General features: G+C 34.4%; 2 protein-coding genes across 2 annotated transcripts; both read right to left on the bottom strand.

Annotated features, from left to right (window-relative positions):
- Positions 1-276: 276 nt before the first annotated feature.
- LOC145029052 (uncharacterized) lies at positions 277-1132 on the bottom strand. Its single transcript, XM_078977694.1, has 2 exons — positions 848-1132; positions 277-754 (listed from the first exon to the last, which is right to left on the bottom strand). The coding sequence occupies exons 1-2, from the start codon at positions 965-967 to the stop codon at positions 425-427; spliced, it is 450 nt and encodes a 149-aa protein (XP_078833820.1). The 5' UTR covers positions 968-1132; the 3' UTR covers positions 277-424.
- A 17957-nt stretch (positions 1133-19089) lies between these two features.
- On the bottom strand, positions 19090-20763 carry LOC145030047 (uncharacterized). The gene is made up of 2 exons (XM_078978482.1): positions 19718-20763; positions 19090-19648 (listed from the first exon to the last, which is right to left on the bottom strand). Exons 1-2 carry the CDS (start codon positions 20761-20763, stop codon positions 19090-19092), a joined length of 1605 nt encoding a protein of 534 aa, XP_078834608.1.
- Between the last annotated feature and the right edge of the window lie 7168 nt (positions 20764-27931).

The following is a 27931-nucleotide window of genomic DNA, read 5'->3' as shown; positions in this document are numbered from 1 at the left end:
CAAGAAGGGCACCAGCAACACCTCTGTAGTAAGATCTTGTTATTGATCTAAATGATTCTTGACCATCCTAACAAATATATAAAGAAAAAAGAAGAGATTTTTTTAAGATTTCTTTTTATAATAAATGTAACAAGAGAATAAGGTATAGAAGAAAAGAAGGAGACAAACTGTGTCCCAGATTTGGAGCTTTATTGGTTTGTTGTCAATGGTGATCATTTTAGTCCCAAATTCAACACCAATTGTTAAATCATGGTTATATTTGTCTAGTGTACACCATTTATGCAAACCATAATAACATATTGCCATTTCATTAACCGAAACATTAAACTATTACATCAAAATTTATCTATTACATCATGATGATAACAAACCAAAAGATTACATCATCCCTACCATACCATAATACCCTACAACTTACACTAAACTAACCATACATCATCCCTACAATGAAACAAACAAAACAAACCATCATCCACTTGCAGAATCCAAATTCATTACTAGGCACATGTGTATTGTCACACATTGCAATTTGATTATCAGGTTCAAGAGCATTCGCAGGGGCAATAGGGACATCAACATTCACAGGGGCAATAGGGCCATCAACAGGTATTTCACCTTCATTAACAGGGTTATTAAAAGGAATAGCTACACCCCCATTAGCAACAGCTCCTAACTCATACATTCTTTCTTTATACCACTTATTCAATAGTGGTGGGTCAATCCAACGAAAATACCCACAGTCCTTCTCTTCATCCTACATAACATAGCAAGATGCATGTTTTTAACATAGAAAAATGGGAAATTTAGAGGATTAGAAGAATTTGAGTGAGTTTTGAAGATTCTATACCATGTAATTTGGGCAACCAAAAAACCTCCGACCTGGATTCTTTCGAGTCCATGATGTCCACATCCCAACCGTATCTCCACAATAGCACGTTCTGATGTTGGTGCTTGACGAACTCGACATCGATTTCCTGTTGCCAATTTGCCCTAATCGTTCGCTCCTTTGACTGGAGATTGAAGAAGACGAGCTCGATTCAATGATTTAGCCCTCTTAAATGGCACGTAGGATGTTATTTCACATGATGACTTCCACGTAAGCTGCCACATCAGTTAGATACCGGCTAACCTATTAAATATCTCGCTTTGATTACGTTTACAGGTATTTAGGACTAAATTGCAAAAAAAAAAATATAAGGGCTAAATCGATTATACGGGCAATACTTAGGGACTTTATTGTAGTTTTCCCTAATATATATTCTTTTACAATTCATCCAATCAATGGAAGGAACATGTAGGAGAAGTCTACATGCCCTACAACCTTACTCCCTCCAAAACACCACTTGCCCATTGGAAGACCAAAGAAAAAAAGAAGGAGATCTGTCATGGAGGTTGAGGATTTGGTGAAAGGTAACCAATTGTCAAGAGCACAAAAATCAACGATATGTTCTAAGTGTAACAAAACTGGGCATAATGCAAGGACTTGCAAGGGACAAAAGGTTAGTGGTTCTCAAACTTTAAGGAATGTTTGTGGATCACAAACTTCAAGGAATGTTGGTGGTGTTGGAAGTGCAAAAGTGAAGGCTGGTGGATCACAAAATTCAAGGAATGTTGGAAGTGCTGGAAGTGAAAAAGTGAAGGCTGGTGGATCACAAACTTCAAGGAATGTTGGTGGTGCTGGAAGGGAAAAAGTGAAGGCAAGTGTTAGCAAAAAAAGGAAAGGTGTCCTATAAATGTGGCTTTTAGGTGCTTATGTATTGTTTTGGTTGATGTTAACAAACATTGTCTTATTTTGAACTAGGTTATATGTTGTCATGGTTGTGTTGATTGCTTTTGAAAAACAATGTTGTAATTATAGTATCTAGTTTTAGCAATGTACTTTCCCTTTGACAAACAATGTAATCTCTTGATTGCTTTTGGCGTTGCTTTTATTTTGGTCACCTGTTTTGCTCATTTTTTGACAAACAATGTAATCTTTTGATTGCTTTTAACATTGTAGTTTTAGCAATGTCCCAGTATACTTCACAAATTGTAAAATACAATCAAGTTCAACAAAATATCATTTTCATTGATAAAAGGGTACCCTTGATACAAATAAGGTTCATTACAATGCTTTGTAAACAACTACAACTACATCAATTGATCTTAAACCTAACACTACAACTTGTTAACAATTATCCCAAAAAACAAAAACCAACTGATTATTAACAATGTCTTCAAATTCTGATTTTGGACCTCAAGTTCTTGAATTCGGATTTCAAGCCCCTCATTTTTTATTTCCGCCTCATGACCATGCTTTTCATCATCTACCCACTTAATAAAGCCTGACCTTGGTCCCCTTACTGTCAATGACTTCGATTAGCACATACACATACTAGGTTAAAATAGAAATCCCCCAAAACAATTACAACATCATACCTCTAATGGGTAAGCATAAAATGCCCTACCTGGGTTTCTTTTCGTAGTTGAAGTTCGTATAACGCCTATCGCACCACAATTGCATTTCACCATTTTTAATCGACTGTGAGAAAAAAGGTGGGAGGAGAAGACTGCGATTGAGAAAGAAATGAGGGAGGAAGACGATTAAACCATGTTTAAAGATTGGGTAGTATGAAAAGACAAAAAATACCCCAACGTGCTTATCGCGTTGGGGGGGGGGGGGGGGGTGGGTTCTAACCACAAAACAGACGAAATGTTAAGTGATGGACCAGGCGAGTTAAGAATTTTAACATTAGGGATCATTCGAGTTAAAAATCTTGCTTAGAGATTAGACGCGTAGGTTACCCCAAACCACAAGGACCATCCGTGTAATTTACCCTATTTAATTTTTATTTTAATTGTAGAATAAAAAAATATGTTATTTTACTTTGTAATGTAAAATAGCATATGTTTCATAAACCCAAAGCCCAAGAAGACATCCATAATAGAATCAGCCCATGGTGAACTTATAAGAACCGGGTATGAAACATTTTTTTTATTATTTATTTATTTATTTTTATTTTTTTCTTCTTCTTTAGTTGCATGATTTTTGATTGATAACTAGAGTTTGGACCGTTCGCATGATGCTCTAAGAACCTGGTATGTTGAAAACCGCAACTTGGCACCATATATACCATAGAGACGATTAAACTATATAATTTGGAGTACAAAAATATCAAAATAAAATTTGGATACAAACATGAGGCGGACGAAAATAAGACTTGAAAGTGTATTTTAAAGAAATTAATAAAAAAAAGATTATTAGAAAATTATTTAAGGAGCAAAAATGTAACTTTAAAATATAATAAGTGATCAAATCGTAATGTATAAAATACTAATAATTTATCTTTAAAATTACGAGAGATGAAAACCGTTAAATAAAAATTAATTGAAGAGAAAAAAATATAAAGATTAACATGTAGCACCGTCATTGCAAAGTTTTATATGTATACACAAATTTTCACCATGAGTTTTACAAAATAATAGAATCCGATAAAAGAAAAAATATATGGATAGGTTGAAGTCAATAATCAAAGTGAAAATTAGAAAATAAAAGAATAGAAGAAAATGTAAAAAAGTAACAAAATAAAAAATAAAGGCTAGGGAGGGTAAGTGTCAAACACGTGACTTGGTGATAAGAAAGTGTATGTTGATACACTGCGACAAAGACAATACAATGGATCCCTCTTTGCAACCCACTTCGGCTTTTTTTGCATCCCTTTAGATTAAACTTTGGTCTCAATTGGTTTTTAACATTTTAATATTATTTTTGTTGAAAACAAATGTAAAACATTGAAGCTGATTTTTTTTTTTTTTTTTAATAAATAAATTGGTTGTTAGTTAAAAATCGATAAAGTAATTTTTTATTAATTTGGTTTGAACTCTTTAGATTGAACTTTGGTGTTAATTGGTTTTAACGAAAATGCGAAATTGTTTAAGCAGATCGTGTTGACGAAATCTTTGTATGCATGCAAACTTTTTGTATAAAAAAGTATGGTAGAATAATGACTATACAAAATAAACACCCTTCGAATTAAATCCCATTTATCCAATATTTAGAACACTTGCAAAAAAATTGGGTAGCTGTCATACCCATCCATACAATCCGTAAGTAATTTTGCGCCCTAGTTAGACCTAAAAGAAATGTCACAATTCTAATTTTGAGGATTTAAATCAACGTCCTGGAACTTTTCCTCTTTATAGCGAAAATATGTTTTTTTTTTAAATAAAATAAATATAAAAAATAAAAAATAAAAATAAGTAGAAATAATATTTAAAGAAAATAGGCAATTTGGATTTTAAAGTAATAAAAAAAGAAAGGGATAAGTTTGACAAGTTAGTCAAACTTGGGGATGGATTTGAAAATGTTAGGGGCCTTCTTGTTAGAAAGTTACCGATGTGGGGCAAATTAAGAGAGAAAGATAATTGAGTACACATGTCGTTTTATAGGAATAAGAGGATAATTAAGAAAAAAAAAATAGAAAGATATTTAAAAGATTAGTCAAATGGTGTCTGATTTTAGAAATAAGAAACCCGAGGACCACCTAAGAAGGAAGTGTGAGCTCTTTTAGCTAGAGTTCTCCCAATTAGAGAGAACGATCGAGAATTGAAGAGGGGAAGCTCAAACATGGTGATTTCAAATTATAATATTTCCGGTTAAGTTTTGAATATGAAGTGAAGATTAAAACTAGGGATCACTCATTGGACATTGGGGGTATAATGATTATACTATAATCTCTTCATTTTTCTTTTTCAATTGCGACATGGGGATTGACCTCAACACCAAATTCGAATTTCATGAGTCATTGTTGATTATAAGTTGATTCTAATGCTTGAAGTAAAAGATTATTTTTCTTTCAAAATCGTCAAAACCCATGCTCCCGCAGCCGCACATATGCGCTTCATGCGACCCCCGACATGTGTCACCATCTGGTAAGTTAGTTTTTTTTTTTTTTTTTTTTTTTTTTTTTTTTTTTTCCACCAAATTTGTTTTTTGAGTTTTTTTGTAAAAATAATTCTGAAAAAACCACTCATCTACAAAATAAACATATCATGAAAATTTAAAGAAAAAAAAACATATGTTTTACTTTTTAGTTTATGAAAGCACAAAAAAATCTCCAAATTTTATGAAAGTTAAAGAATTATTCTATTCAATATATTAGCGACTTTCTAGTTTTTTTATATATTTTTTTTAAGCGTTCATATTCTTATTTTAAGATATATTAGTTTTTATAGAATATAACATAAACCTTTTTTCGTCTCCAAATTCAGAAAAACAAATGAAATCATTCTTTATATTACTATTTTAGTGAGTTTTTATTAAAAAAACAAAAATAATGTTGTTAAGGATATGTACCCTTTGTTTAAAGTAATCCAAGTTTTTATAAAACTAAGAAATAAGAAATATTTTTAAAGATTTGTTATCTATCATATATTATGAGCTTTTTGATTTTTTTTTTTAAAATAAGTTTGTTTTTGATAACACATTTTATTTTACAAGCTTGCAGGTTTTAACAAAAAATAATACTAATAATGAATGATAAGATACAAAATTAGAAGATTTAAAAAATTTATGATCTAAAAGTACGATGATTGAATTAGTTGATGTCCTTAATTTGTTATAATCCTAAAACAATATGATCTAAAAACATTATGATCATGCATCGTATATTTTATGATTAAAACATATATTGATCTAAAATTCGATACGAACAAATTTTGATTTAGTTGAATATATTATAATCCAAAATCATTACGAATTCAATATGTATTATGATGTTAAAATATTATGATCTAAAATTGTTATGAACCTTAATAGTATATTTTATAAATTAAAATTATATATTTCAAAAGATGTTATGATTATAAATTTAACAAATATTATTCAAGGAAGAAGAGGAGCGATTTTGCTTCAATCAGCCAAACTTCGGTCAGGCTACTCAAGAAAACTGACTGTAGATTTTTTCTTCTTAAAAGAAAACTCTCAGTGGCTACTCAAGGTAAGGCTATGGGGGAGTAGTTACACCTCTTCCACTGGAAAAGTGCTGCCACATGTGTATCATGTCAGCTTCACACCTAAACCACCACCAACCCACTAAGGTTATGGGGAGTGGTCACACCCACCCCACCGGAAAAATACTGCCACATGTGCGCCATGTCAGCTTCACACCCAACCCACCACCAACTCACTAAAGCCTGGAAATGGTTACCACTCCACAAATTTTTTTTTATTTATATTTTTTGAACATTATATTAATTAAAAAGCATAATTTATAACATACATTAATTTTTTAAAACATAAAAAAATAAGAGCACATTTCATTAATTAAAACATAGAAATTTAAAACTTAAATTAGTAAAATTAAACATTACATTGTTTAAATAAAATAAAAATTAAAAAACATAAAAAAAAACATAGAAAAATAACATTACATTGTCTAAATAAAATAAAAATTAAAAAACATAGAAAAATTCTAATCGTCGCCGTTGTCGTCACCGGTATCATCCACCTCGTCACCACCATCGTCATCCTCCTCATCCAGGGGCGGACCTAGGGGTGGTCCACGGTGGCACCGGCAACCCCTAACTTTTCCGGCCGCAGTGGAATTGTCATTCCCATATGTATTCGGTCAAATCATGTCGTAGATTGTGATGTGTTTCACGGTTTTGTATTTCCAAAACCCTTGAGAAGTATGCTGGACTGCCAACTTGTATTACTGCGGGTGGGTTAAGTATATCGTTTGTGGTATATAAGTAAAATAGCCCTATCCTCTTCTTCTATTATAATGTTATGTAAAATAACACAATCAGTCAACACCGTCCTTAATTTTTCTCTGTCCCATGTTCGTGTCGGATCTTTGATTATGTGCCACTTTTGTTTGAGGACTCCAAACGCCCGTTGTGCATCCTTCCTTGCAGATTCCTGTGCTAACTTGAATATTTTCCGTTTATCGTCGGCCGAAAATGTGTATGACTTGACAAATGTAGCGTATTCTGGATATATCTCATCACCTAGGTAATACCCATATTTGTATTCATTTCCATTGACAACATATGGCGTTTCTGGTGCTTTGCCTTGTAAAATATCGTTAAATATCAGAGACGCTTGGAACACATTCAAGTCATTGTTTGACCCGGCCATACCAAAGAATGCATGCCAAAACCATAAGTCATTTGAAACCACCGCCTCCAAAATAACAGTCGACACCCCATGATCACCTCGCGTGAACTGGCCACGCCACACGTTGGGACAATTTTCCCACTCCCAATGTGTACAATCAATGCTACCAAGCATCCCTGGAAAACCATGTTTCGCTTGATGCACGGCATACAACTGTTCGACATTGCTTTTAATCGGATGTCGCAAGTATATGTCACGGTAAAGCTCTATGACATACTCACAAAATAAATATGTACACTCTCGACCCGTCCTCCCAGACATTGATACTCATCTGATGCGACTGTGGTTATACCATATCCCAACTGTCTAAGAGCGGCCATACATTTTTTGTATTGTAGTAAAACCGCGTTTACCTCTAGCATCCCATCGTAATTGAAAAAATTCATAATTACGTGCCAAATCTCTAACTATACGTAAAAATAAAGTTCTACTAATACGAAAACGTTCTTCGAATTTAGATAGATCATATAAACTATTAACAGCAAAATAATCACGTGCCAAAAGTTCATTTGCCGCCTCTCGATTCCGGTTGATCCATTTTCTATGCTTCTTGTCGACGTTTGAACTTTCGCCCCTTTCACGTATCACGTCTCGTGTCGCGGATAACAATGTATACAATATCAAATTTTCATCGGAATCGTTATCATCGGAAGACGAATGAATTGGAGGTGGAAAATTATCCATTTTTTGGTTTAACGTGTGTGTTTGTTTTGAAAAAATGTGAGTGTGGTTTAGTGGAAATTGTGGTTAAAGTATATGTATATATACAGAATTTGAAAAAATTTTAAAAAAAGTTTTTTTTTATTTAATCGGTCATATAACATTCGAAAATCAATTGCCCAATCAAACACCTCGTCTTCATCTGTCTTCCACTTCATGCCACACGCAGCCCACCGGACTTGGAAGTGGTGTTCTCGCGTGGGAGAGGTTGTCACCTTAGCCCATGACTCATGAAACTACCCCTATATCAGGTAGCCTAAATAGACTGATAAAATTTTACCGACTAATATCTACTATTTAATAAAAATTATAAAAGTTTGAATATTCAATGCCATTGTAAAGAATCTGGAACGGTTGAACCGTATAACACGAAAGTAAAATAATATAAAATTAACACACGATGTAATGTATTACTTTGCTCAATTTACTATTTTTGTAGTACTGGGTGACTATTTGACGAACATTTATTAGTTGTATTCATACCTATCATGGCACCATGTGGACTTGAGAACTGAATATATTTTTATGGTTACAAATTCGACACGAGATCATTGCTCGATTAAGTATATTCATTTGAAAGTAAATCAAAATACATCCATACTTATGGTAGAATTAAAATGAGAGGATTAAAAGAAAACTTATTTTACTTCTTTTTACTAATATCTACCCTTTAATTGTGAATAAGTGAGAATTCTATATAACATGATTAAAACCTAATTTGTTTTTATTGAAGATTATTAATCAATGTCTTTTTTCTACGAGAAAACTATCTTGCTTTATAATAATAATAATAATAATAATAATAATAATAATTATTATTATTATTATCATTATTATTATTATTATTTCACAACACAATATATAAGAAAAACTATTAACAAGGAGCTAACAAAAAAACCCGAGTTATAGAAACAATAGTCTGTCATTATAGTTATCCCGATCCGAATAAAATTACTAAGAATTTCTACTACTGCTAATCAAAAATTTTGAATAAAAAATAATATCATTGACGACTTTAACCTCTGAAAACCAAATTGTTGCGAAATATAACATCTCATTTTCGCTTTATAATATAAACAACCAGTTACATAAATAAAAGTTTTTGATAGATGACTATTTAGTATAAATAGTCTTAACAAAAGTCATAGTAATGATAAAAGCAAGAGTGTGCATATAGAGAAAGTTTAAATCTGACTTCGTATGATGAAATTATGATCTTTAGAAATTTCAGTGCAACAGTGTGTGACACGGAAATTGAAATAGAAATTGGTTGATTGTTAGCTGAAACAATCCAAACAAGAGTTGAAGATTTTGTAGATTCAATTCCGTCGATATAAAGACAATCGAGAACGGATATCGTATAGAAGAGTCATGATTTTTATACGTGTTTTAATAATTTAAGTCCTTTAAAAATATAACTTTAAAAATAAAATGATAATTAGTTGACCGAGTCTAAATGAAAGTTTTAGATCTCATCAATAGCTACGCGTGGTTATAAATAACGTCGAAAATGAAGCTCGTATGAAGAAGTTACGAAATTGACAAAATCCGCGTTTTGTACGACACACGCTTATAGAAGGTGGGACGTGGACCACAAGAATTGCGACACGTGGCAGCATGGCAGATGAGAGATGTCACAGAAGCGCGTGACGCTCCTTTAAAAGCGTGCGACACGTGCCCCAAAATCTGTCTATATATAGCATTTCACCCCTTATTCACTTCTCACACTAAATCTCTCTCTCTCTCTCTCTCTCTCTCTCTCTCTATATATATATATATATATATATATATATATATATATATATATATATATATATATATATATATATATATAGTTCGACTTTTCGAGTATTTTTGGGAGTTTGAAGAACTCTACTTTAGTGAAGCTCTGAGGCAGAGGGTCGATCAAATAGAAGTGCTTGGTATCGAAGTCCTATCTATGCAAATCTCGGTTGTCCCTAGAAACTTCTGTAAGTTAAGTTGCACTTACTACGCTTTAAATATAACTTATATTTATATTCATAGTCATTATTATGAATGTATACATAAGGTTTATCAGTAATCCATATTATAATACTTATCGATCTACTTATAGGAGAGGTGTCTAGAATGGTCATGTTGGCTTGGTTGTTGGATTTCAGAAAGACTATATGCTAAAATGGCCCTACATCTCAAGTGTCCTAGCTAATCCTTATTTGATATATGCTAAAATGGTCCTACATCTCAAGTGTCCTAGCTAATCCTTATTTGATATAACTCTCCGTATTCATTTGGATTAATGAAAGATCTAGCTTTCATTACCATATTGTTATAAAGATTAATAAGTTATCGTATTATATGTTAATACTTGTTAGACGCGTTACCTGCGAGTTAGATCATTAGAAGGATAGATGTTAATCGTCTGAGTAACTGTCCATGTGAGTTCTCTCACTATATTATGTGCTCAGGTATATATCCTATGTATGTAAGGATATAGTTTCCTTGTAGTAGGAAATTAGACCAAATTAGTTAGTTGCATATAATGATGGAATGTAGTTTGCTATATGTGTTAATATATTATGGGGGAAGTTGAGGGCGGCCCAACTTTGTTTTGAAGGCTAATAGACTCAGGCAGACTAGAATTATGCTAAAGGCCAAAGTAGCGGACCAACTTTATGCTGAAGGCCAAGAGGCGGACCCACTTTATACTGAAGGACATAATGTGTATGCATTGTTTATATATTGTGAGATATGATATTTTGGGGAACTCAATAAGTCTCGTGCTTATGCAGTTGAATATAAATGTTTTCAGGTTCTTCAGTGATTCATGAGAAAGGCAAGGCTCGACTGTACACATGCGCATTCGTATTCTGTTTCCGCAATTGTAATTATACTATGATATATTTGAATAAATAAAACTGAAAAATTTGAGTTGAAAATTAGTGTATTGCAACTGGAGTTTCGAACCAATAAACCTACTATTATAGTAGCTTTGGTTAAAATTTAGGTTGTTGCAACACCTAAACTAGGTAGAAGGACTGTTTGTAATCTAGGTTCATGTGTGTTTTAACGGTATAACATAGAAAGATGTCATAGGACACCATGCCAGAACGGTATACCATAAGCCTTTTTAGAGGCATGTTTCGAAAAATGGATTCCATTAGGATGTCATAGGTAAATTTCCATAGTTAATCACTTCATAACACGTCAACGGTGTCGACATTTTACGTCTAGAGATGATCGTAAATCATAGCGTGTAAATTCTAGAATTCCAGACCGACGAGTTCCCGGTTTTGGGAGATTTCACGAGGAATTCAGTAGTACGCCTAAGGTAGAAAATGAAGTTATATGACTAAATAAGTATAGATGGACGAATTCGATGTGGCAACGCAAGCTAGACCTTAGGTTGATCTCATGAAACCCCAATAGGATAAGGTGTAGGCATTATCCTAAGGTGAATTCAGAGTAGGATTTTGGGGATAAAATCTCTATAAGCGGTGGAGAGTTGTAACACCCCGTTTTCGCCTCACAGTATAAACGACCAGCTACATAAATAAACGTTTTTTATAGAGGACTATTTAGGATAATTACTCTAGATGAAAGTCATAGTAATTGCGAAAGAGAGAGTGTGCATATAGAGAACGTCTAAATTTGACTTCATATGAGGAAGTTATGATCTTTAGATGTTTCAGGGCAACAGTATGCGACACAATAATTGAAACAGAAATTGGTTGAATGTTAGCTGTGACATCCCCTTTTTCACGGCCAGAAAAGACCGGTTTGTTTATGCTTTGTTTTTAAAATCAGAGTAATCTTTTAAAGAAAACAACTGCAGAATTTGTCCCAAAAACAAAATATGATAACCATTTATCAAAAATATTTCTCAAAAAGAATGTATTTTAATTAAATAATAAAACCTCGGGATGTCATGTTCCGATACAGATCAAAAGCATAAACAATATAAAATAGTCCTTACAACAGTTATTCATAACTATTGGCCTATAATCCAAAATCTCTCGTTATGTCAACCAACTTATGCTCTCGTGCCATAACCTGTAATGCAAATAAAACTGAGTGGGTCGGGCTTGGGAGCCTGGTGAGCATATAGGGTTTTCAACCCACAATAATATAATTATTATATTTAATCATCAAACAATCAACCCAATTACTCATCCCCATTATCTTCTTTTAGTCTTCCCTAAAGATATTATCTTAAGGGTCATCTCCTATATCATATTTACTTCTCATCTCCTTACATCGTATTTCCTTATATGTTTGTTCCTAAGAACTTTTCCTAAGGATCATCGCCTACATCACATAGACAATACTAATTCGGGGATTACTCCCTCAATATGTGTCTAGCAAGGGTTAGGGTATCATCGCATGATTACGCAACCACAACATCGCCTGGACTTGTAAATCATAATAAGGGTTAGTCTAGCATCGCATGAATACGTAGCCACAACATCGCCTGGACTCGTAATTCATAATAAGGGTTAGACTATCATCGCATGAATACGTAGCCACAACATCGCCTGGACTCGTAATTCATCATAAGGGTTAGAATATCATCGCATGAATACGTAGCCACAACATCGCCTGGACTCGTAATTCATCCCCTATATATCATCACCTATTTATCATAACCATTATATCCTCACCTATCTCTCATCACATTTTTTTATCACACACCAACTATTTCATCTACCCATGTTCTACCCAACATATTTGTAGATATAAATTACATATACAACTTATTTAAAAACTCGTATAAAACATTCATTCAACATCCATCTCAAGTAAACAAACAATGTATAAACACATAGCATGTATTTCATAGCAAATACTTCATATCTATGTGTAAGATGAAAGTGACTATACACTCACTTGATTAGAAGATGATCGGACAGCACTACGACTTGTAGAAGTAGTATTCTTGGGTAGATCTTGAAGATCTTCACAAAAACCGGGCTCCTCGCGGGCAGGGCTTCGGCTCGGGAATAACGCTCCTCGAGATCCTCGGGACTTCAAACTTGCTTCGGGGCTCGGGAATGATATCGGGGCTTCGGGATAGAATTGGCACGCAAAACGATGCAAAACTTAGAGAGAAAGGAAGAAAATTAGCAAGGGAAATGGCTGATCTCGGGTTCTATTTATAGGTTGCTGGGTTTGGGATTACGATGGGCGTAATTTTGAAGTACGTTGGGCGTACATAGAGTACGTTGGGCGTAATCTTCGGATAAGCTTTGGTATGCGTGCCACGGTCTTCAAAAATTCATAACTTTCGCATACGAGCTCCGTTTTCAACGTTCTTTATATCCAGGCGTAGGTGAGATTATGCTCTACAACTTTCATTTAGACTCCGTTGGCTAATTTTGACTTTATTTTTATTGTATTATTTTAAGTAGGCCGGGACAGGAAAACTCCATTATAAATTCATAACTTCTTCATCCGATGTCCGTTTTCACCTATCTTTTTATCGTTTCACTACAATTGATGAGATCTTCGATTCTCGTTTAGATTGTTTCGGCTAAAAACCGCTCGATCTCAAATCGAGTATTCGGGTTGCATACCGCTAAATCGAAACTTAGAAACATCATAATTTCCTCATACAAAGTCAGATTCAGACGTTCTTTTTATGCACGCTCATGTTTTAACGAACTCTACAACTTTTGTTTAGGTTACTAAGGCTAAATATCAATCTAACGTAAATTCACTTTTTATGTCATTCAGCATCGTGCCGGTTCTGTCGCGAAACTTTGACAGGTCATAACTTCTTCATTATAACTCGGATTTCGGCGTTCTTTATATGCACGGAAACCTTGTGACCTATACCAAAACTTAGTTAAGGTTATTCATTATAAGTAATATTCTATCAAAAAGTCGTTTTTTGACGCTTATCGTCTCTTAATTGATTAACCATAATCTACGGGCGTTACATTAGCCAAAACAATCTAAAGGGGAGTTGAGGATCTCGTATATACTATTCCATCGATGTAAAAACAGTCGAGAACGGATGTCGTATAGAAGAGTTATGATTTTTATACGGGTTTTAACAGTCTAAGATCTTTAAAAATATAAATTTAAAAATAAATTGAGAATAAGTCTAAATGAAAGTTGTAGATCTCATCAATAGCTACACATGAATATAAAGAACGTTGAAAATGGATCTTATATGAACAGGTTACGATTTTACAAAATCTGCGTTTTATGCGATGTGCACTTAGAGAAGGTGGGACGAGTACCACTAAAATCGCGACACGTGGCAACAGGGCAGAGGATAGATATCACATAAGCATACAACACGCCTTTAAAACCATGCTTCGTGCATACCCAAAATCCGCCTATAAATAGCATTTCATGCCTCATTCACTTCTCACACCAAATCTCTCTCTATCTCTATCTAGTTCGACTTTTGGAGTATTTTCGGGAGTTTGAAGAACTCCAATTTAGTGAAGCTCTGAGGTAGAGGGACGGGGAAAATAGAAGTGCTCGGTATCGAAGTCCTATCTGTGCAAATCCCGGTTGTCGCTAGAAACTCCTGTAAGTTAAGCTACACTTACTACACTTTAAGTGTGACTTATATTTATATTCAAAGTCGTTGTTATGAATGTATAAATAAGTTTTATCAGTAATACTAGTTATAATATTAATGGATCAACTTACATGAGAGGTGTCTAGAATGGTCACGTTGGCTTGGTTGTTGGATTTTAGAAAGACTATATGCTGAAATGGTCCTGCCTCCCAATTGTCCTGCCTTGCTGAACCTTATTTGATAGAACTCTCGGTATTCATTGGGAGTAGTGAAAAATCTTTCTTTCATTACCAAATTGTCATAAGGATTAATATCTTATAATATTATAGGTTAATACCTATTGGACGTATTACCCGCCAGTTGGATCGTCGAAAGGATAAATATTAATCATTTGAGTAATTGTCCAGGTGAGCTCTCTCACTATGTTATGTGCTCCAATATATATCCTATGTATGTTAGGATATTGTTTCCCTATAGTAGGAAAATTAGACCAAATTAGTTAGGTGTAGGAAGTGATGGAATGTAGTTTGTTATATGTCTTAATATATTATACGGGGAGTTGAGGGTGACCCAACTTCGCTCTAAAGGCCAATAGATTCGGGCGGAATAGCATTATGTTTATGGAAAAAGTAGCGGACCGACTTTATGTTGAAGGCAAAAAGGGTGAATTAGCTTTATGCTGAAGGCCAAGACGCGGACCGAATTTTCGCTGAAGGTCATTATGTGTATGTATTATATATATATATATATATATATATATATATATATATATATATATATATATATATATATATATATATATATATATATATTGGGGAACTAACTAAGCCTCATGCTTAACTAGTTGAATATAAAGGTTTTTCAGGTACTTCAATGATTTATGAGAAAGGCAAGCCTATGAAGTTTGGGAAAACCTTGAAAAGGTTTTTCATGATAACAAAGCATCCAAGATCATCCAGTTAGATCGAGATCTCAGAAACATCTCTCTTGGTAACTCTTCCATTATAGACTACTGTAACAAAATCAAATCCATTGCTGATGGATTAGAACACATGGATGCCAAAGTTTCCAAAACTAACCTTGTCACATACATGATTAATGGATTGTCTTCAAAGTTCCGGTATATTGGAATTAATATTCGACACCGTGACCCACTTCCATCTTTCTGGGATGATTGATCCATTTTTTATGTGAAGAGTAACCAATGGTGCAAGACGAAAAAATATGACTCCTTCATCACTCATGTCGACAGTTCGTCATCCCCCCATGCCCTAACTGTGCATAACCCCACAAACAACTCACCTTCATGGCAACAGAACAACACCGGTGGTAGAGAATGTTAGTGTGCAAAGTCATGTTTGGATGTATTTTGTGCTTACCCTCTTGTATTGTGTAATGAGTTGTCTTTCCTATAAAAAGGAAGTGAGTGACACTCATTTATGTAATGATCATTTTGGACTGTTAGTATTAGAGCGAGAAATAGCAAACCCATTTGTACTCTTTCTATAAAAAAAAACTAATGAGATCTTAAACCAGGTTTATTTACTCCATGTGTTCATGATTTATTTGATGATTCACTAGATCTAATCAATTCCGCACATGTCATCATAATCAACACCACTATAATTGGTATCAAAGCAGGATTCATATAGTTGATCTCTGATTTTCTCAAGTTTTCAAAAGTTTTTGAGTCTCGTTCTAGATTCAAAATATTCTGCACTTTTGATTTTGAAAACCCTTACAAATATTCTGTATTGATTCGATTATGCTTCTAGTTTGTTTAATCGAGCATTTAGTGTTTGATTTCTGAAAAATTCATTCCTTAGATTCCTCTTATTGAAGCTTTTCAACTTTTGATTCCGTACAACAATGGTGAATTTCAATTTGAACACGATGACTTCTTATTCTCATCTACTTGGTTCTCTAACCAAAATCCCTATGTTGATTCCTGATTACTATGAGCAATGAGCAGATAGGATGGAAGATTATATGAATGGTATTGACAAAGAATACAAAGAACATGAAGAACGAGTTGTACAACACGCATCGTGGGTGGTACAGTGTTCAAATTGGAGATTTTCTCGTTCCAACAAAAGAACCAAGATATTCTAAATTTGATTTGTTTGTTGCAATGGAAATCAGATTGTCAAAAAGGTATCACAAATTTTCAAATGGATTCCAAAACGTCCATGATTTCGTTTCCTATTTTGTGTTTTTCAATTTTTGATCGATTTGTCTCATTGGATCAAATCCGTTTCAACCCCATAGATTGATCCAATTATTTTTGTTTAGATTAAACCAAGACAAATTCAAAATCATTTGATTAAATAATTTTTCTCGAAAACAAATTTTGAGCCCAAAGTCCAAATTCGTTTATTGTTCATTTAGCCCAACAAAATTGAAATCACTTTTCAAATTTCTTTGCCCATTACTGTTCATCATTCATTATGAAGCCCAAAAGTTGCTTTTGTCTGATTTTACTGTTGGAGCCCAATCAGATATCAAGCGTATTCACTTCATTCATTCCTAATCATACGCTTTAAGTGTTTGTACGTTCTATTGTTCTTGACCTGTGTTGTTTTCTTCTCCTCATTCTTAACAATCGATGCTTTTTTTCTTATGAATCGATTTTCTATAGTTTGTACAAAATAAAATCGATTAAGATCAAGCTGTTATTAAGAACTCGAAAATTGATTTTAAGAATCAAACGAAAAAGTCAAAGCAAATGGGAAGACTATGTTTGGGTGTAGATATTGCTTCGAAATTGGAGTCAATATCGATGAACATTTGAGATGACAAGCGAAGGCTTGTAATCGTGATGTTGGAGTCGATAGTCTGATGTCAATGGATGATTCGGGAAAGGTCGACTTCAATGGCTAGATGTCGATGATTAAAAGCGAAGTGGTTGTACGAGTTCGTTATTGGTGTTTTGGGTTGGATTCACGAATCGAACAACCCAGAAACGAAGGCAGTGGATTCACGCTTTGTTTTCTAGTATACAGGGTTCATTAACGAATTCTTGAGACAAAAAGCGAAGTGGTATGACATTCGTTTTCATGTAACGAAGTGAAGAAGAAAAGGAATAGTTTGGGATTACACCCTTGCTCTTTCAAAGAATTGGCAGTTTTAGTCTACATTTGACATTGGTGTAAAGAGTTTGTGAAGAAAGATTCTCATTTAGTCCCTGAAGTTTCGAAGAATTAGCAGAACATACCCCACTTTGAAATTGGACTCTAAGAAATTGAAGAATTTACTGTTCAGCCCCTACAGTTAATGCAAATTTACACTTTATGCCCAATTTCACGAATGGGGTAGAGTTTTGCATCTTAGACTGTTTTTGGTGCAAAGGGTCCCTGCAAAATTCTGAAAGTGGCAGTTTTTACCCGGATTTTGGATCTTGCAACTCTCACCCAAAAGTCGAAAATTTTCACAAATTTGGAATTTTTTCGTGACTTTTTCGTGATTGTTTTTCCATGCAAGTTTTTCGAGGTTTCATTTTTGGCACACATCAAGGGGGAGTTATGTGAAGATTATTCCTTGGGCGCTTCTCAACCTTAATGGGTTTTATAATCATTTTTTGATTATAAAAAGGGGGAGAATGAAGAGTAGGTATTCGAAGCTTCTCGGGTATTCATTTGCCGATTTGAAGACTGATATTACTTCGAGGGGGAGTTGGTCTTGATCGCAAGCTTGTTGGGTATTGAAGACGGGACATTCAATCCTAACTTTGAGGGGGAGAATGTTAGGGTGCAAAGTCAGGCTTGGATGTATTTTGTGCTTACCCTCTTGTATTGTGTAATGAGTTGTCTTTCCTATATATAGGAAGTGAGTGACACTCATTTATGTAATGATCATTTTGGAGTGTTAATTTTAGAGAGAGAAATAACAAACCCATTTTTACTCTTTCTATCAAAAACTAATGAGAGCTTAAACCATATTTATTTACTCCATGTGTTCATGATTTGTATGATGATTCACTAGATCTAATCAATTCCACATACATCATCATAATCAACACCACTACAGAGGTGGCTACCGTTGGGGTTGCAATGGTTGTCATGGTGGCCGAGGAGGAGGACGCTACGGCGGGAGAAGTAACGGAGGTGGGTATCTCCATGGTGGTGGTCTGAATCAAGTCTCTAGTGGTCCGAATCAAGCTTCTGGTGGCAACAACTTGACCGTCAATAATCAGTGGCTACGTCAAGGCACTTGGGTCTGGACCTACACTCCCCATCTTACCACTGGACCCAACTCTCTTGGAATATTGCCAAGCCCAAATGACAATCTCCTTCACACAAGTGGGCCAAGATCTCAGCCAGCCCATCAAAATACAAATCAGCAACAACATCAATTTTTTCGCCGACCCAACACTCATTTTCTCAACCACAAGCCTATTCAGCTCGAACTCAAAGTCCAGAGTCCACTACCCTTCTGCAAATGTTTAATACCATGATGTTGAATAACCCGGGGCAAGCCGATAGGTACATAGACACTGGGGCCACCCCACATCTACCTAAGTTGCACGGAAACGGATACGGCAACGAGAAACGGATACAGAACGGATACGGGAAACGGCAAAACTCAAAAATTCAAGATACGGATACGGCAATATAAAAATATGAAAAAACATATATATTAAAAAAATCCAAAAAATGTAAAGTTTAAACTCCAAAAATACTAAATATTTTCAAAGTAACTAATTATCAATAATCAAATCATTTTCAAAGTCGGGTTCATCTAGTGAGAGATCTAAAAACTCCAAAAACCCGACGTCTTCCATTGAATCAAAAGCATCTCCACCCACATCCCACATCTTTACATCATCTTTCGGAGTCCTTGACAAAAGTCGGAGATTATTGTGGATGTAAACCAAGTCTTGATCACGACTTGTAGTCAACTTGTTCCTTTTAAGCGAGTGAATAAATGCGTAAGTACTACAATTACGCTCAGCACAAGAAGAAGAACTAGGTTGTCCAAGTAATCTAAAAGCCAAAGTCTGGAGAAAAGGAGTTTGAGCACCAAAGTTAACCCACCAGTTCTTGGGTTCCATAGTAGCCATCTTTGAAATGCTTGTTAAATCTTCAAAAGGACCACTCTGCATTGAAAACATCGCATACTCATCAAGGACCTTGCCATACTCATCACCATTAGGAAACAACCTTCGAAAACATTTCATCCTTTCTTGTGAAATTTCTCCATCCCTATTTGGAGTGCATCTTGTAGAATCCTCCATTAACCATGCATCACTATAATATCTACAAACATCCAAAGGTTAAAACATAAATATATAATACAAATCAAGTGTATAATTTAAAATCTTATACCTTGGATGTAAAGAGTGAGCTAAACAATGTAGGGGAGTGTTATTCTTCGCCCACCGAGCCACTAAAATACTATGCACAACGTCGTAAAAACAACTTATTTGAGATGTCGAATGTTTTTCTTTCTTGTAGATCTCAATCTTCACTTTCTCAATCATAGAATCCCACATCTCATAGACCAAGTGTAAACATGGCTTGTCAGTGTCACAAGCTCTAATCATCTCATATATAGGTCCAGTGAAACTAAGAATATATGTTATTTTATCCCACCAATCATCATTCAAAATATATTCTTTCACAGCGTTTGCTTTCTCAGTGTCATCTAATCTATAAGAAGACCATTCTTCGCTTATGACCATAGCTTGAAGACCCCTTTTGATAAGTTTTAATCTCTTAAGCATCACAATGATGGAGGCAAAGCGAGTGTCAGCAACAGAAAGCAACCTAAGAGGAGTAAACTTGGTGAAAATCGAGAGCCTCATGTTATGGTTCATGATGAAATTTTTTATTGCAAACGCCTCTTCGTGAACTTCTTTTATCCAACGATATTGTTCATATGTTAGTTCATTTGTTTCCACATTCCTTGGTGAACAAATGTTCTTCAAAGCAAGATTAAGTGTATGAACAACACATGGTGTCCAATAAATGTGAGGAAACTGACTCTCTATAATCTCTTCAGCCGCCTTACAATTTGTTGCATTATCAGTAATTATTTGCACAACATTTTCATGACCAATTTCATTGATGACTTCCTTCATTAATTCGACAATAAAAAATCTATCTTTCACTTCCCCGAAACAATTAAATGCCGTTAGAAACAAAGGACCGTTACCTGAGGTAGCCATGAAGTTGATTAGAGGTTTTCTTGTAGGATCACTCCAGCCATCACTCACAATAGTCACACCTTTTTCTTTCCATGTAGGCCTAAGCGGCTCCAATAGCTTGTGAACATTATATTTTTCTTTTTGTAGTAATGTTGTTCTTAGCTTATTATAACCAGGAGGTACATAACCATCAATTTTGTTGTTAGCAGCAAACTGAAAAGCCATGACATAGTGTGGATTTCTTGCAATATTAAAAGGTAAACCTCCGGTATAAAACATTCTAGCTATTTCTTGATCCAGTTGGTCCCTAATTTCAACACCAAAAGCTCTTTCAATAGGTGTTGAAATACCTTTTCTTTTCTTAAATCCAACACCAGCTTCACATGGCAACTAGACTTCTTTTGCTTGTGACTCGGTTTTCTTCTTTTCATATGCATCTTCTAATTGTGTCATGTTAAGTTTGTTAGCTGTTGTTACTTTCTTGCAAATAGAAATCCCGGTACCTATATTAAACACCATAACAACATTGACATTCTCAATTACACAACATGAAAAAAAAGGTCATCATTGACATTATAAATTCAATTACATTACATTAATCAAAACAAGAAAGTGAATCAAAAACCTCTTATTTATTTGACTTTACCATTGTTCTTGAATAAATATTTCTATTGAAAAACATGAATCAAAAGTGCAACAAATACATGAATCAAAACAAAAATAACATGAATAAAAAGTGCAATAGTTCAATACTTCAATACAATAACATGAATAAAAAATTACAACAAATACATGGATGATTGCTGCCAACAAATACATAAATTTGCAGCCTCTTATTAGTTATTTCATTACAATTGTTAATGAATCAATAGTTAAATACTTCAATACAATAACATGAATAAAAAATTACAACTAATACATGAATGATGAATCAAAACAAAAATTGCAGCCTCTAATTTTTTTCTTTACAAATTTTCATGAATCAATACAATAAGTCAATAACATAAATCAAAAATCGAAAATTACATAGATAAACACACTAATTTGAATAATAGATTACCTTTTATGCCAAGCAAATGTGCTCTAACTCTAGAATATGATCCTTGTCGGGTTTCACTGCAAAGGTTACACTTGAACTTCCAACATCCTCCTGCTCCAGCAAGTTTATCGAGTTTAGTCACAAAGTCCCACAATGGAGGTTGGTCTACTGATGTAGATGATCCTTGTGTTTCTTGTTCTTGAGAAGAAGCCATAATAATCGAATTGGTGAGTGGTGAATGTGTGAATGAGTATTGAATTTTTTTTCTTATTCTTGGCTTCTTGATCGACGACACAGAGAGGTAATAAAAAAAACTATAAAAGTCGATGATCACCAATGAAAAGATTACGCAGAAGCCTTACGTTTACAAACTTCTAAATTCTAATTGACTAATTGACTAATTGTAGGGTAATAGCATTAGCAACCGACATATGACTAAGCCCATTCTCTATTTCTGCGTATTAAAAGCCCATGCAAATAATTAAAAAAAAAGTGAAACGTGAATGAAACGTGGGAGAAACGTTTCAGGGAATACCGATACTTGCCGGAAACATTTCCCGGCCGTTTCACCGAAGTTTCCGTTTCCTATGCGTTTCAGATACGGGAGTGGCTACTCATCTGGCGTTTCCATGCATCGTAGACATATGCACTCGAATGTACGTATACTTAACTCTGTTTTAGATAAATCCAATCATTTTTCTTCATCTGCCTTAGTTGGTGATGGATCCTTAATACCTGTAAGAAAAATGGGACACACTACTCTTTTGCTTCCCAATCATTATCGCAACTTCACTCTTCGAAATGTTTTAATTACTCCATCTATTATTAAATATCTGATTTTTGTTCATTGTTTTGTTCGTGAAAATAATTGTTCTATTGAATTTGACTCTTTTAGGTTTTCTGTGAAGGATTTCCGCACCAAACGAATTCTCATCCGATGTGACAGCACTGGTGATCTTTATCTTGTCACTTCTTCAAACTCTCATGCCTTCGTCTCCATTGCTCCGTCTGTTTGGCATCAATATCTTGGTCATCCTAGTCAACATATTCTCAAGCACCTTGTTCAGAATCGTTTTATTTCATGTTCTCCTAATAAAGAGTCGACTTTGTGTCATGCATGTCAATTGGGCAAACATGTCAAATTACCATTTAGCGCTTCTAGTTCTGTTTCTCAGATTCCTTTTAAATTACTTCATTATGATGTATGGGCATCTCCTATTGAAAGTCGAGTGGTATTAAATATTATGTTATTTTCTTGGATGATTTTTCTCATTATGATTGGTTTTATCATATCCGTTCCAAATCTAATGTGTTTGACAAATTCATGCACTTTAAAAATTTTGTCCACAACCAATTTCAAATGGACATAAAGTGTTTTCAATGTGATAATGGCGATGAGTACGAAAATCATAAATTTCACACTCTCTTTTCTCAAAACGGCATTCATCTTCGTTTTTCATGTCCTTACACCTCTCAACAAAACGGAAAAGCCGAACGCATGCTACACACCTTGAATAATGTCATTCGTACTCTTTTCTTCCATGCTCAGCTTCCTCCCACATTTTGGACTGAAGCCCTTCATATGGCTCCTCACCTCTTCAATATCCTTCCTTCTACTACTCACCATAATGTCACTCTGTTCTATAAACTATATGATAAACACCGCTCCTATGACCATCTTTGTGTATTTGGGTGTCTTTGTTATCTTCATATCAATGCCTCACATAAACTTGACCCACGATCAACACCATGCATCTTCCTTGGTTATCCTACCAATCATAGAGGATACCATTGTCTCAACCTTGACACATATAAGATCATCATCTCTTATCATGTTGTCTTTGATGAAACCATTCTTCCTTTTGGATCGATGACACCAAACCAAGCTCCCTCCTACACATTTTTAGAGGACTCTACATCTTCACATCCTATATCGACTACCTTAACTCCACACCTTTCTCATACTCATGATACCTCTTCTGAGAATGTTATTCCTACTCCAGTCCTATATCAACTCCTCCGCCCATCCCTCACACCCCTCTCTTGCCCTTACATATTAATCATGCAACCCCTACACCTGGTCCTTCTTCGCCACCTACCTCTACTTGTTTGGAGCCCACATCATAGTCATATACCATCTCTAATGACAATCCCTCTTCTATTCCTCAATCTTCACACCCACTACTCACTCGTGGCAAATATGACATTTTTAAACCCATCCGTAAATTAAACTTACATGTTGATACCACCTCTCAGAAATTATTTACAAGCTTTTAAGGATCCAAATTGGCTTAATGCCATGAATGATGAATATACTATGCTTATCTCTAATTAGAATTGGGTACTTGTTCCAAGACCACTTGATGCTAACAATGTTAATACTATTTGGTTGTTCAAGAAAAAAACTCAATACATATGGCTCTTTATCGTGTTATAAAGTGCGTCTTATCGCTAATGGTCGTAGTCAACGACCCGATATTGATTGTGATGAGACTTTAGTCCGGTGGTAAAGGATGCTACCATTCATACAGTTGTTAGTATCACTATCACTCACTAGTGCCTATTTGACAGCTTGATGTTAAAAATGTTTTCGTACATGGTCATCTACAGGAAACCGTCTATATGCATTAGCCTTCGGGCTTTCGTGACCCCTCTCGTCCTGACTATGTTTGTCTACTTCAACGGTCCTTATATGGTCTCAAGCAGGCACCAAATGCTTGCTCTTAACGGTTTTCCACCTTCATTTCTCGCATTGGTTTTGTTCATAGTAGATGTGACTCCTATTTATTTATTTATCGACATGGTACTCACAAGGCATATTTGTTACTATATGTGGATCGTATTGTTCTGACATGCTCATCAACTTAGCTTCTGTCTTACATCACTTCTCTAATGAGCACCGAGTTTTCTATGCTGGACCTTGGGGATCTTTACTATTTTTTGGGCATCTCGGCCTCTTGCTCAGCTGACAGATTGTTTTTATCTCAATAACAATGTGCTACTGAGATTCTTGACAGGGCTTCCATGACCAACTATAAATCTGCATCTACTCCGGCAGACTCATCAACTAAGCTTGATGATACTGGTACTCTTGTTGTTAATCCTACCTTATATAAAAGTTTGGCAGGCACGTTATAATATTTGACATTTACTCAACCTAATATCACGCTTATGCGTTTCAGCAGATTTGTTTATACATGCATGACCCGAGGGAACCTTATTTTACTGCTATCAAGTGTATCTTGCGCTATATTAGAGGTACTATGGCTCATGGTCTTCAGCTATTTACCTCTCCCAGTCGCATGCTTACTGCCTATTCTGATGCTGAATGGGGTGGGTGTCCTGTCACGCGACGATCTACATCGGGTTATTGTGTCTTTTTAGGACACAATATTCTCTCATGGTCATCCAAATGTCAGAACACGGCCTCGAGGTCCTGTACCGATGTTGAATATCGTGGTGTTGCTAATGTTGTGGTAGAAACTTATTGTCTTCATAATCTTCTTATTGAACTTCCCTATGTATCGGACAAGGCTACCATTGTCTACTGTGATAATGTTAGCGATGTTTATATGCCATCCAACCCAGTTCAACATCAACGTACGAAGCATATCGAAATTGATTTGCACTTTGTTCGAGTCAAATTTTCCACTAGCCTTGTTCGTGTTCTTCATGTTCCATTTTCTTCTCAGTATGCAAATATTTTTACGAAGAGCCTTCCATCGCCATTGTTTCTTGATTTTCGGTTCAGCTTGAACATTCATGATTTTTCACTCCGTTCAAACTGCGCAGTGGGGGGGGGGGGGGTGTTAGCATAGCCTTATTAGTTCGTATATGCATCCTTCTTATGGCAGGCCCATGTGTGTTGTGGCCAGTTTTCTATACTTATATACTCTTTGTATATATATTGTTTAATTGAATGAGAGATCATTACGGGGAAAATACTATCAATTACATATCATTGTCATCTGTGATGTGTTTAGGATGAGAATGAAATATTTAGAAAAGAGAGAAAAAGTAATGTGATGATATGTAGCATTAAGGAAGTGAAGGATGGCAAGGATAAATACCTACCATCGTATTACCTTTAAAGTTTATGTAATGTTAGAAAATTTAGGGTTTGTGGTGGAGATCTGGATACCAACTTGGATCGTGAGAACACTTTCCAAACTGATATTTATGCCCTATGCGTGGGTTGCAAGAAATTCAGCCTAAGATAATCCAAGTGGACACTTACGATACTAGACACAGAAATCATAAGCCAAATTGCTAGAAAGATTCTGTGAAAGTTTGAAGAAAACGAGAGCTAAATTTCATGTGTTTCTTCTGAGAAGGAAGATCTGTTTATATAATAAATGAGATTAGGGTTTCATTAGGGTTGGGTCGTCATGAGTTGCTTTGGAAGCAAGTCAGGGTAATCCGGATTTTAACGAGGACTCAGGGTTACCAAAACTAACGGGTTTCGTTAGGTTTACCAGAATCACCCTCAAGAATCCTAATTTACCACTATGTTCCCATATGTAAAATTTGGAGAGGTTTTGGGGCGCTGCCCCTCGACCCCAGTCAGGGGCTCTGCTCCTTTGGAAACCCCGGACCCCCGACTTATCGTCGGACCAACTTCTAATTTGATCTTATACATGTGTGCACTCCGCACAAACCCAGACATATATTAGAATATAAATTATAAAGTCCTTTAGCTCAAATGTTAATTCCAGTTACATAAAATGACATGGTAACACTAAAATCACCAACATCTACGAGAGTTTCTTTATTTATTTATTAATTCGTTGATATTACACATGCAAGTTTACAATGTAAAATATTTAAACGAAGGCTACAAAAACATTTTGTTAGTCCATAAATTGTTTATTTTACTAAGAGATTTAAATATAGGATCTTTATAATTGTGGTTTATGTTGATGATTTATATATAATTAAAAACACGGTTGTTAAAATCATAATCTTGATCGTAAGACTTTAAAATCCAAAGATCTCACCTTGGAAAAACATGTTGGATCGTAATAACATCGTTTTGGATATATGATTGTAGGATCTAGATTGGGATCATAGAATCAGACCCAATCTAATCCTACCACATTTTGAAATTTTGAATACGACGGTCTTTAACTTTTACCCAATAGATTATATGTTCTTTAGTTTGGATTTGAGATTGAACTGAAAAAGACTAAAGGAGTCTAGGATACTTTTTTTCGTTTAACAGTTTGATCAACATGTAATTTTTACATTTTGTATGTACTCTCTAATTCAAGTCTCTTGTTGCTTGTTGCTTGTTGTTGTAATCTCTTGCTACTTGTTGCTTGTTGTAACTAAGTGTTGCTTGTTTCTTGTAACTTTGATTGCCTATTGGTACATTTAGGCATACATAAATGACTATTTTTTTCAACCAACAAAATCAAGAAAAACAAATGCACTTCCTAACTAAATATTTGGTGTTGTCAAAGCACACACAAAACACAAACATAGATATGTAAAAAAAAAAAAAAAAAAGATGACACCTAAGGGTATGCTTTTATTTCCAAATGTTTATGACTTTTATTGGTATGTTTTTGCCGCCCAAATATTTGTTGTTCTCAAAGCATACACAAAAAAATTATTTATTATTGGTATTCTTTTACTAAAAATATTTATGTGACATATTTTGAGTATATGAAGTTGTCAGTATGTGTTGTAACTAATTTTAACAACTTTTATAACTTTTTAAACAACAACAAAATGATTAACGAAGTTGTATTTTTCATGTTTGTTTTAAACCTATAATTATATTATTTTTCTTAAAATATTAAAATCTTGATCCTAATCTTACAAAACCAAAAACAATCCTATAGAATCCAGAACTTATTAATATGATCCTATCATCACTGATATTTTTTTTTTGAAAACTTTTTATAATTTTATAATTTCACTTTTTCGTATGTTCTATAAAACTAATCAATATCTTTTTGTATGTTTTTAATCGTATGTCCTATTTTTAAAAAGAAAATTACTTGATCATAATACTTTATTAAATAAATATAATAGAGATCAAAAGGATATGGACTTAATGAAAAAGAAAATTAAAAAATATTACCAAACAATATTATAAATTAAAAATAATTTAATTAATTATTCAAAAAATAGACATTTAAAGTTTAGTTATAGATATTGAGTAAACCAAAAATTTATCAAACAAAAATTTTACTTGTAAACTTAAATAATATTTTATAAATAACAAATAGTTGAATATCATTAACTTTTGAAAAAAGATCACATTGAAGGATCTCTAAGACACTTGAATATTGAAAAAAAAAAATAGTTAGTTTTTTTAGATGTAGTGTATCTATATAATCCGCATAT

The sequence above is a fragment of the Lactuca saligna genome, chromosome 2 (assembly GCF_052625555.1).
Source record: "Lactuca saligna cultivar CGN05327 chromosome 2, ASM5262555v1, whole genome shotgun sequence".
In the NCBI taxonomy this organism is placed as follows: domain Eukaryota; kingdom Viridiplantae; phylum Streptophyta; class Magnoliopsida; order Asterales; family Asteraceae; genus Lactuca; species Lactuca saligna.
This window is presented reverse-complemented; position numbering and strand designations above follow the sequence as displayed.